We start from the raw sequence: 10,776 nt of genomic DNA, 5'->3' as shown, positions 1-10,776 counted from the left end.
TGGGGGTGGGCGAGTGAGCCTCCGTAGGGAGAAAGAGGAGCCCGGGCCAAAGGGGAGAAGGAACCCCCGGCCGGCTCGGGCGGCCACGCAGGGGCCGGCGGCGGGAAGGGGCGGGCGGGGTGGGGGGAAGCGCGGAGGGGGCGGGCGAGCGGAGGGCGGGGGAGGCGGAGAGCGCAGCCAGCGCGACACGGAGCGAGCGAGCGAGCGAGCAGGGAAGGCGGCGAGAGCCGGAGCGGCGGGCCGGGCGGCCGCGCCGGCGAGCGGACGAGCGGGCGGCCAGCAGCGCGCAGCGCGGAGCGCGCGGGGCACCGAGGAGCGGGAGCGGCGGGCGCAGCGCGCAGCGGCCCGAGCGGAGAGGCCCGAGCGGCGCCGCCCCCGCGGCCCCTGCGGGGCCCCGGCCGGGAGCCCGACGAGGGAGGGGGCAGCATGGACCGGCGGCCCGGGGCGCGGGGGCGCTAGGCCCCCGGAGGGGCGCCCCCCGCCTCGCCGCCCTCCGCAGCCGCGCGCCGCGCCCGCTCCAGCCGCCCCCGGGGCCGCCGCCGGCCCATGAGCCCCGACCTCAAAGTTTGCGGCGGGCGGGCGGGCGCGGAGCCTTCAAGATGCCGTTCCACCCGGTGACGGCGGCGTTGATGTACCGGGGCATCTACACCGTCCCCAACCTGCTGTCGGAGCAGCGCCCTGTGGACATCCCCGAGGACGAGCTGGAAGGTGAGTGCCCCGCCGGGACCCCCGCCGGCCTCCTACCTGTGCGCCCAGGTGAAACGCGGTCTTAAGGGCGCGGGGGCCGGGGGCCTGTCTGCGGGTGCCGCCTGCCAGGTGGGCGCTCCAGCGAACAGCCGCGCCGGGAGGCCGGACCCGGTCGCACCCCTGGGCGCCGCGGTGGGGGGTCGCGAAGGCGGAGGGCCGGCCCAGCCTCAGCCGCGTGGTCCCCCGCGCTGCGGAAACTTGCCGGGCCCCGCAGCGGGGTCACGGGGCCGCGCAGTCCGCGGTGACGGTGCGGCAACGCGGCGGGTTGGGTTGGGGGTCTGAGCTGTGCACCCCCGCCAGCGCCGGCCCCCGGAGCACCCGCATCCTGATCCCCTCGGCGGCGCCCGCCCGCGGCTCTGCACTCGCATTGACATTCCGCTCGTGTCGCTTTTAAAATCCAATCTGCTCGGGCAGCCAGAGAAGGGGAGCGGGCGCCTGCCCTGCTCCCGCCGGCTGCCGGGCTGCCCCCAGCCCCTGTTGCAGGGCCCGTAGCCCTTTCCCCACAGCCCTGCGGGGACCCCCGGCCCCGAGCGCCGGGAAGGCGGCTAGGGAGGTGGTGGCGACAACAAGTGGCCAGACTGGGCGGCTTGGTCGCGATAACCAAGCCTGATAGGGAAAGGCAGAGGGGGACGCGACTTGATCTGTTTCCCGAGTCCCTCCACCTCTGGACATGAATGGGGACCTTGGGCGATGGGCTGGGCAGGATCAGAGCAGATCGAAGAGCCTGGGGTCCTCAGACTGAGGATTTTGGGCAGCAGTGAGACCCCTGGGGCCTGCAGCTCTTTCCCTACAGGACCGGGGGCAGAGGCTCAGGTTTCGCCTCCCCCTAGACCTCCTGAGGGCCCTTTGCAGTGGAGTGAGGGGCTCTGGGCTGATGGGGGTCTCGGCCCCATGGGATCTGCTTATCTGCTGTTAGGGGAAGGCCTGCGATCACCCAGAGGCTGGGCCTCTCTTCAGGTACCTTAGGGCCAAGGGTCTCTGAGATCTGGGGCTCAACAGCGCCTTTGTGGGGTACAGCAGAGACACCAGTGCAGTCAGGGGTGACCGTGGGAGCACAAGCCATGGAGAGAGGTCCAGCCGCACCCCCAAGCCCTGGAGGGGGCAGATATTGAGGGAGTCAGAGGGGATCGGGGGGGAAGATTAAGGGGAGAAGGCGCCCCCACCCCCAAGCCCGCACTGCACCACCGTGAGCCACCTGCTTCTCACCACGTCCCCCCGAAAGCCACCAGAGGTTGGGAGAGCCGTAGAAATGGGGTCTGGTGTCTGACACGAGCAGGACAGATGGATGGGTACCGCTACTGGGTCTCTGGCCTTGAACTCCAAAGCCCAAGTCTGTGCCCTGTCTGGGCCAGAGCCCAGGAACCAGAGTCTCATCCAGGGCCTAGGAAAACGAGGGGGTCCAGTGAGAGGCAAGAGGGCGGGGGTGGGGCATCGGCTGTCCCTGCCCTAACACTGTCTGCTCCTGTCCCGGGCACCCCAAACCTCTTACAGCAACCCCTTCACAGGCCCTCATCCATCCCTTCCTCCTGGCCAATGGGGCAGGGGTACACTTTGTCCCCCCTGCACCCCAGGCAGCTTTCATCTCATTCCTCTTGCTCCTAGCATCCCACCATGCCCCTGGCAGCCTTGCTGGGGCCTCACTGGTCCATCTTCTCCTGATCTCCCAGCCCTGGAGTACAGACCCCAAGGAAGGAGAGGTGGGAGGAGACTGGGATGCAGGGGTGAGCAGGGCACAGGGCGGGCAGTGCAGGGGCAAGGAGCCCGCAGGCTCCCCTTGGACTGCATGGCGGACATGCTGGCAGGAGCCCAGGAGTGTTAGTCACCAGCCACACCAAACGCGCTGCCTGCTTCTCGCCCGTCCCCTTCTCCCGGGCCCTGTGGAGCAGGGGGCCCTGGCACAGGGGACATCTGAAGGGCAGGGCTCTCCCTGGCGGGGGGAGGCAGATGATGCCTGTAAATGCTTGGCGGTCCCCGCCCGTCTGGGACAGCCTGTGGGCAGCCAAGGATGAGGACGGGAAGTCCTCTGTGATTTTTCCCCTTCTTGGCTGCAGGCACTCTGGAAGCCCTCCTCCGAGGAGACCAGGTCTCTGCAGGCGCCCGTGGTCCTTGGATGCCAAGGGCTGGGTGGGAAGGGTGACCATCCATGGCACAGAGTCCCCCTCTGCCCCATCCACCTCCCCAGTGACCCGTCAGTGCTCCTGTCCCACCCAGGCCCTCGGCTGGGGGACGCCCATCGGTGGGCGAGCCACATGTGCCGAGGACAGCGAGCCCAGCAGCTTGGGCTGAGATGCTGCAGACAGTACATGCCTGCTTGCAGAGATCCAGGGGGCGGTTAGGACGAGGGAGGGAGGTGGAGAGCGCTGGCTTAAGGTGGAGGGCTTCCTAGTCAAGCGAGGGGGGGGTTCGAATCTCTGCTCCTCGATTTATGGAGTGACCTCGGGCAATCACTTGCTTTTTGCCTCGGTTTCTCCATCTGTAAAAAGGGGTTGGACTTGCCCCTCCCCAGGGCCACAAGTGACAGAGGACGTGATGGAGGTGCTCAGCACAGGGCCTGGCACAGGGCTCAGTGGGGGCTCGGAGACCAGGCAGCAGTGGGGAGGGTACGGAGTGGGAGAGGGAATCGGGGAAGGCCCATGAGGAAGGAACACGCGGTATGCGGGGGACTGGGCCAGAAATGCAGGCTCGGGGAAGGGGTGGGTGGAAAGGGCCTTGAAGGTCTGCAGAGGCACTTGGGGACCCCTGGATGGGTAGACGTGGCCGGGCAGAGCTGGCCTGGGTCCCTGGCCCTCCTCGAGCAGAGGACAGAACCCCCCAGATCCTCCCTGAGATGCACGCTGCACGGCCCCACAGCTCCCGGGCCTGTGGCTGACCCCAGTGGCATCGACGGACTTGAACAGCTGAGGGTGGGAGCTGGGGAACGGCAGGCCCTCACCCAGCCCTCCCTCAGAGGAGGAGGCAGACAGATGGACAGGTGGACAGACAGGCAGACAGCCACCAGGGCAGGGGTCTGGGCTTGGCACCTGACCTGCTCAGACAGTGGAGTCTGCACTGCGTGGCCAAATGGGGCATTCTGGGTACAGAGGGGTCCCCTTTCCTGCCCCTTTCCCGCAAGCCCAGCAACCACCTCTGTGCAGGCCAGAAACTCAGGGAGGCCAAAGTGCTGGGGCGCAGGGCCAATGCCGCGGAGAGGAGTAGTTACCGCAGAGGACACACTCTGCCCCCGAAAGTGACCTCCAGCCCACACACCCTTTCTCTGGACTCCGGCTCCCATGGGGCTGGTTGGGGACTCAGGCCCTGACGCAGCTCCCCGGGCCAGGGGAGGGATTGAGGGCAGAGGCTGGAGGCAGCAGGAAGGGACCCGGGTCGGCCTGGAAACTCAGAGGCCCTGCCAGCCCTTGCCCGGGCCAGGCGTCCCCATGCCAAGATGGAGCGCGGCAGGCTTCCCCCGGCCTCCAGGGCAGGAACAGAGTGAGGCTTTCGGGGAAACGCGCCCAGCTGGGCTGTGTCGATGGCAGCAGCAGCAACAGGCAAGCTGTGATGCCCACCCTGCTCCAGGAGCCCCCAGCAGAGTCCAGGTCTCTGGGATTGGGCAAGAGTCACGCTCTCAGCTCACAGACGAGTCTGTGGAGGTTCAGAGAGGAAGGTGCTGTGTCTAGGTCTCTTGGCTGCTGAGCAGCAAGGCCAGACTCCAAGCCCTGGGCCTCCAGGTCCTAGTACCAGCAAACAGGAAGGCTGGCCTGGTGTCCGAAGCTCCCTGAGACCTCTCTTCTCCTTCCTGCTCCGCCGAACACCTGGGCTGTTCTGATTTATAGCATCCTGCTCTGAGCCAGGCCCGGCCCGGCCGAGCTCTTGCCTGCTTGATTTTCTCTCTGTTCATTTCTGTAGCCCCACTGTACAGGTGAGCAAACACCCACCCGAGGGCACCTGGCCAGGATGGTGGAGAGCTGGGATCTGACCCAAGTCTGCGTGACTTGGTGCTGATTCTCTGGCTGAGAAGGTGATCCCTGAAGTTGGCCTTGGAGAATCAGCAGGGGCCAGGTCGTGGCTCTGAGCAAGGCCGAGGACACAGAGCAAGACTGAGAGTGAGCCGGGCGTGCCAGGGAGGAGTGGCTAAGGGGACATGTGGAAGGGGAGGTGGCAGTGTTTGGACTGATCCAGTGGTTTTGGGAGGTTCGTCCTGCCTGAGAAAGGGGTGCCTCTGGGACTGTCGCCTGCCTACGTACCCCAGGATTCACCTGCCCTCCACTGTCCCCTGTGTGTATTTTCTCAGGACTTTTGGAAGGAGGTCAGGGGCTCCGACACAAGCAGCCCTGGGCTCTTGGGGGGCACACCTAGCCCCTGTCGGGGTGGGAGAGACAGCCTGGGCCCCAGCTCATTGCAAGGAAGCGAGCCAGCACCCACTGCAGCACCACTGTGCTATGAGGCTGCGGTTTGGCCATCCCACCCTGAGATCTCCCAGCTGAGGGCCCAGAAAGATGGGTGCCTTCCTTGGGTTCCCACTTCCCACAAACCAGTCCCTGATCTGGACGTCTGAGGATGCCTCGTCTGGGGGTGATCCCCCTCTTCTGGGGTGGCCCCTGGGGTGAGGGTTTCCTTAGGGGCTGCACGAGAGGACGAACAGCACCCCAGCCGCCCCCTGCCTCTGGTAACACTTGCCCTTACTAGGATCATTTGTAAACTAAGAGTAAATGGGTTCTGAGAGGTGGCCCCACACTACGTGGACCATGAACTTCTTTCTGTTCAGCTCCTCTGTGTGTGCCCCAGATGTAGGAGTGGGTCCCTGAATCAGTCACTCATTTAACCATTTATTAGCAAATGGCTCGGTTTGGATGCCTGCACCGTTCCAGTCATGGGACACAGCAGTGAACAAGACCCACCCGTCCCTGCTCTCATGGAATCTCATAGTCCACAATCCAGCGCAGTCAGGAAGGAACCCTCGGGGGAAGGGGTCTGTGGGAGCCAGAGGAGGGCCAGAGTCAGCTGGGGCGGGGGCGGGGGTGGGCAGGAAGGGAGGTGATACCGTCCATCCTTGCTGGGAACCAGGGATGTATCCAAGTTCGCCACGGAGAGCGGAAGAGCATTGCAGGCAAAAGGAGCCTCGTGTTCAGAGGCCTGCAGGGGGAGCAGCCCTGGTACCCACCTGGACTGAAAGGGCCCCTGGGGCTGGAGTTCAGGACGCGTAAGGTGGGCAGAGCCCGGGGCTGGGTCAGGAGGCCAACAGAGCCAGCGAAAAACCCAAGTGTATATGTGTGTGTGTGTGGTCAGGAGGCCAACAGAGCCAGCGAAAAACCCAAGTGTGTGTGTGCGTGTGTGTGTGGTCAGGAGGCCAACAGAGCCAGCGAAAAACCCAAGTGTGTGTGTGCGGTCAGGAGGCCAATAGAGCCAGCGAAAAACCTGTGTGTGTGTGTGTGTGTTGTGTGTGTGTAGGGTCAGGCACACAATGCCTGGCTGCAATGCCAGTGTCTTCCTCTCTCACCCAGGACGCCCAGGGGACTGGAACCCCCGCAGCACCTCTGGAACTGCTGGTCCTCTGCTAACACTCCTCTGGGGGTCGGGGGCTCGTGACCTTCTCAATGGCCCAGGGAAACTAGGTGGGCGTTGGCCTGGAGTTCCCCCGGTCCAGGGTTTACAGGAGCCCCTGGCCTGGCTCAGCTCTCCCTTCCAAGCTGCTCCTCTGGCCAAGCAGCCACTGGTTAGGATACTGGTTTCTCAGGCCCTACCTAGGATTGGGGAGGGGGGCTGGCAGTCCAGAGTCAGAGGGTCTGGGGGCCTAGGCAGCTCAGGTGAGGCCTGTGGACACTGTCCTGGCCTGAGTGGCAACTGGAACCTTCAGGCAGATGCCAGGTGGGATGAACCTGATGAAGTTTGGGGCTTCGGCCACAGCCGCCTTGCTGTGTGGCTTGGGACACACGGCTACCCTCTCTGGGCTCTAGTGGGTCCAGCAGAATCAGGGGCTGACCCCAAGGTGCAGGATCCCATGGTCAGTCTCAGGGGCTCACAGACCCCCACACTGGCCACCTAGCCTCCTAGACCTCACTTTCCAGGTGTGCAGTACGCCTGTCCTTCCAAATACACCTGCACGCGTGAGCTCCTCTCCGCCTGCAAACTGAACAAGGAGCCCCCGGGAACCTGAGCCGAGGGGGTGAGAGGGGACTGAGAGCCCCTCCCCACAATGGGAGGTGCTCTGTAGGACCCTTCTGGGGCTGAGTAACAATGAAGGGACAACAAGCCCAGAGACAGAGGTGGAAAGGTGAACCGGGAGAGTTTAGAACTGTTCCTGGATATCTTTGGTAAAATGTCACACCATGACTGCCCATTTTACTGTGGGTAAGACTGAGGCTGGTCCAAGGTCACTCTTTGAGTTTCTTGTTCTCAGGCTCCCAGCCCTGTGCCTTGCTCTCCACCCCCGAGTCACCCAGGTTCCTCAGGGCTGTCTCCCTCTCCATACCATGTGGTGGTCGGGGGGGAGTGACCCCCACATCTCAGCCTGGCCTAGGCCTGCGGAGGCGCCTCCATCCATCCTGTCTTCCCCCAAATCTTTGGCTCCAGGAGACAGTCTGCGCCCAGCTGTTAGCCCGGAGCTGCGGCTGCCTCTCGCGGCCGCCATTAACGAGTGCTGGCCGGTGTTAACGAGCTGAGCCTGGGGAGGAAGTGTGATGGGGATGGGGGGGAGGGTGGAAGGAGTGGGGGGAGGATGGGAGGAGCCGGGGTGGGCGGGAAGCCTCCGGCAGCTCACGGAGGACCGGCTCCCCGCCGGAGTCCTCGCCTGCACAGCGGGCTCCGTGGTGCCGGCCACACGGGGTCGTTGTGAGCACGCCTGGAGAGGCTCTGGGAGCCCGAGACCCCGGGGCGGTTTCGTCACCGCCGCCGCCCCGGCTCCACTGCTGCTAGCTTGGCCTGCCCTGAGCTCCAGGGAGGCAGCGCTGTAGTGGACTCTTGGGCCACCCGCTGACTGTCTCTGACCAGACCTGCGGGGTCCCAGAGGGTGGCGACGGTCCGCGGTGGGGGGCACAGCCTCCATCCTGCGCTCAGGTGGTGGGGTCTGGGGTCCTGGGGAGGGGGCTATCGGGGACAGGGGTGAGGTCCTGACTGGCCCTGCCCCTCCCCCAGAGATCCGAGAGGCTTTTAAAGTCTTCGACCGTGATGGCAACGGCTTCATCTCCAAGCAGGAGCTGGGCACGGCCATGCGCTCCCTGGGCTACATGCCCAATGAGGTGGAGCTGGAGGTCATCATCCAGAGGCTGGACATGGACGGTGAGCTGCGCCCTGCCTGTTCCCTCACCCCTCACCTGCGAGGGGCTGGGGAGCCGAGTCTGGACCCTGAGCCCCCAGGACTGAGCTCACAGGGGTCCCGTCACTCTCACCACTTCAGGTCTGCCCCAAGCCTATGGCAGTTTGAAGCTGGGTCTGGCCCCACTTCTCAGCTGGACAACTGAGGCCAGACAGAGTGTGACAGCCCCAGCTACACCCAAGAAGTTGGAGACCTGTACCTCTGAATTCCAAGAATTTTTCTTTTTTTTGGCTGTGCTGTAGCTTGTGGGATCTTAGTTCCCCAATTGGGGGTTTAATCCGTCCCCCCTGCAGTGGAAGCAAGGAGTCCTAACCACTGGGAAGTCCCCAAGAAAATTTTAAAGGACAGAAAAGTAAGAATGTCTCTACTAAATGGGCCTCCCTGGTGGCTCAGTGGTAAAGAATCTACCTACAAGGCAGGAGATGGGGGTTCGATCCCTGGGTTGGGAAGATCCCCTAGAGAAGGGAATAGTAACCCACTCTGGTATTCTTGCCTGGGAAATCCCACGGACAGAGGAGCCTGATGGGCTACAGTCCATGGGATTGCAAAGAGTCAGACACGACTGAGCGACTAAGCAACAATATATTAATACGAAATATTCCAGTTCCCATCACCAAAAAGAAAAAAGAATCATTAGTTGTATATGCCATCTGGCTTTCAGTGAAGGAAAAATTCGTAAGCACCAGGAAGGCCCAGTCCTCTCCTCCCAGTCTACTCTGGCCCCTCCCACGTCCCCTCTCCACACGGATAGCACGTGCCCACCTGGGCCAGTGGTCCCCCATCCTGAGCTTTGTTTCCTGTGTGTGGTGGGGAGGATGTTTGGCCCTACACCCGCTCCGGGGAGCAGGGTTCGGGGTGAAACATGTCTCCCACGGGCAAGGCCACTCAGGGCCCGCCTGCTGCACCCCCCCCCCACACACACACCTGTCAGGTGGGGCCTCCGCACATTTGGGGGCTTCAGCGTCAGCCCAGAGCCTGGCATGTGAGGCTCCGAGGAGGGGACTTCCTGGGTCCCGCACTGGCCCGCAGTGCCCAGGTGTAGCCTCCCAGCTGACTGGAACTCTGCCTGCTCCAGGTGACGGCCAAGTGGACTTTGAGGAGTTTGTGACCCTCCTGGGACCCAAGCTTTCCACCTCGGGGATCCCAGAGAAGTTCCACGGCACTGACTTTGACACTGTCTTCTGGAAGGTACGCCCTGGCTGACTGGAGGGCTGTACTGGGGCCATTGAAGGGTCGGGCCCGTGCTGCAAAATGGGGGCAGTGACGCCTCCAGGTTTCTGTCCGCTGGGCCAAGGGCTCCCCTGGGGAGGCCACTGTTGGTCGAGGACTCAAGGAGAGGGGTGAGTGGTTCCCAGCCCTCCGGGACCGAGAGGCTTGTCACCGGTTTGTGTGGCTGCAGGGGCTGGGTGGGGCGGTTGGTGGTGGTGGCCATGGTGGCCGCGGCCAGAGCACCGTGTCCCCCCCCAAGTGTGACATGCAGAAGCTGACGGTGGACGAGCTGAAGCGGCTGCTCTATGACACCTTCTGTGAGCACCTGTCCATGAAGGACATCGAGAACATCATCATGACGGAGGAGGAGAGTCACCTGGGCACGGCGGAGGAGTGCCCCGTGGACGTGGAGAGTGAGTGGCCGCCCCGGGACCCCACGGGCGGGGCAGGGGAGGAACTCCACGCTGGGGGTCTCGTCTGCCCCAGACCCCGCGTCTCCACGCGCCCCGTGTGGGAGTGCAGGCGGCCCCTGAGTCCCTCGCTCGGCTGTCCCTTCTGTCTCTCTGCTGCTCCTCGGTGGCGGCGGCCGCAGCCTGCTCCAACCAGCAGATCCGCCAGACGTGCGTGCGGAAGAGCCTCATCTGCGCCTTCGCCATCGCCTTCATCATCAGCGTCATGCTCATCGCAGCCAACCAGGTGCTGCGCAGTGGCATGAAGTAGGCGCCTGGTGCGCAGGGCCGGGGGCCACACTGCACCGGCCGCCCCGCAGCCCTCCCCCTCACTGTCCCCTGGGCCACCAACGCGTGTACTTCAGGGCCTTGCATGGAGCCGTGGCCCCAGCCGTGAAGGGCCCGGCCCGCCTGCACCCTGCGTGCCCCACCCTGGCCTGCTGTACCATAGCACCAACTCTTCCCGCTGTCCGGGGCGGAGGGGGGCTCCTGAGACATTGAAAGGAGGAATCTGTGCAGGGCCCAGTAGCTGCTGGGGTCCCAGAGGCAGGAGGAGGCACCGTGTGCCCAACGCTGCACAGCCAGCCCCAGCCTGGTCCCTGAGGGGTGCCCAGAGCCGTGCAGGGGCGTGCAGGGGGTAGGCTGCCTCCTCCTGGAGTAGGACAAGGCTGGGGTCTCCTGGGCCCCGGTCCCTGGCACAGCCTGAGGAAGCCCCGCCCTCTGCTGAGTCCCTCCCTCTGATCTTCCCTAGACTCAAACCAGCCTTAGTCCTCACACTAGAGAATCAGCCCATTTTAAAGAGGAGGAGTCTGAGGTCCAGAAGGCTCCCAGAACTGGCCTCAGCTCCCCCCAGCAATGGTGATTTTCAGGAAGGGCAGAAGCTCACGAAAGATGGAGCCGGTAGCCACCCCACCCATCGGGCTCCCCCACCAGAGGCCCAGTGACCAGGGGGCCTCATTGCCCGCCAGCACCCAGCACAGCATCTTGACCTGGAGTGCAGGGCTGGGCTGCAGACCACCTGGGCCGCCTGTGTGGTCTCCCTACCCATCAGGGGGCTGGCTCCTCCAGGGTGGAACCCCC

The 10,776-nt window shown here is 64.4% G+C and overlaps 1 protein-coding gene across 2 annotated transcripts; it reads left to right on the top strand.

Moving 5' to 3' along the window:
* On the top strand, window positions 591–9,992 carry CABP7 (calcium binding protein 7). 2 transcript variants are annotated; one of them, XM_018061005.1, is made up of 5 exons: window positions 591–708; window positions 7,858–8,001; window positions 9,114–9,226; window positions 9,507–9,660; window positions 9,840–9,992. In XM_018061005.1, the coding sequence occupies exons 1-5, from the start codon at window positions 600–602 to the stop codon at window positions 9,965–9,967; spliced, it is 648 nt and encodes a 215-aa protein (XP_017916494.1). In that variant the 5' UTR covers window positions 591–599; the 3' UTR covers window positions 9,968–9,992. The 2 variants fall into 2 exon arrangements, with proteins under 2 accessions (XP_017916494.1, XP_017916493.1); XM_018061004.1 differs by having other exon boundaries at window positions 9,507–9,978.

Source organism: Capra hircus, chromosome 17, assembly GCF_001704415.2.
Source record: "Capra hircus breed San Clemente chromosome 17, ASM170441v1, whole genome shotgun sequence".
Lineage (NCBI taxonomy): Eukaryota > Metazoa > Chordata > Mammalia > Artiodactyla > Bovidae > Capra > Capra hircus.
This window is presented reverse-complemented; position numbering and strand designations above follow the sequence as displayed.

What these genes read in the sequence shown, in the direction of transcription:
- CABP7 (XM_018061004.1), top strand. Translation starts at nt 600, where the DNA reads ATGCCGTTCCACCCGGTGACGGCGGCGTTGATGTACCGGGGCATCTAC. An exon ending in CCAGAGGCTGGACATGGACG is followed by an intron (nt 8,002 to 9,113) that starts GTGAGCTGCGCC and finishes TGCCTGCTCCAG; the next exon opens with GTGACGGCCAAGTGGACTTT. An exon ending in TTGACACTGTCTTCTGGAAG is followed by an intron (nt 9,227 to 9,506) that starts GTACGCCCTGGC and finishes TCCCCCCCCAAG; the next exon opens with TGTGACATGCAGAAGCTGAC.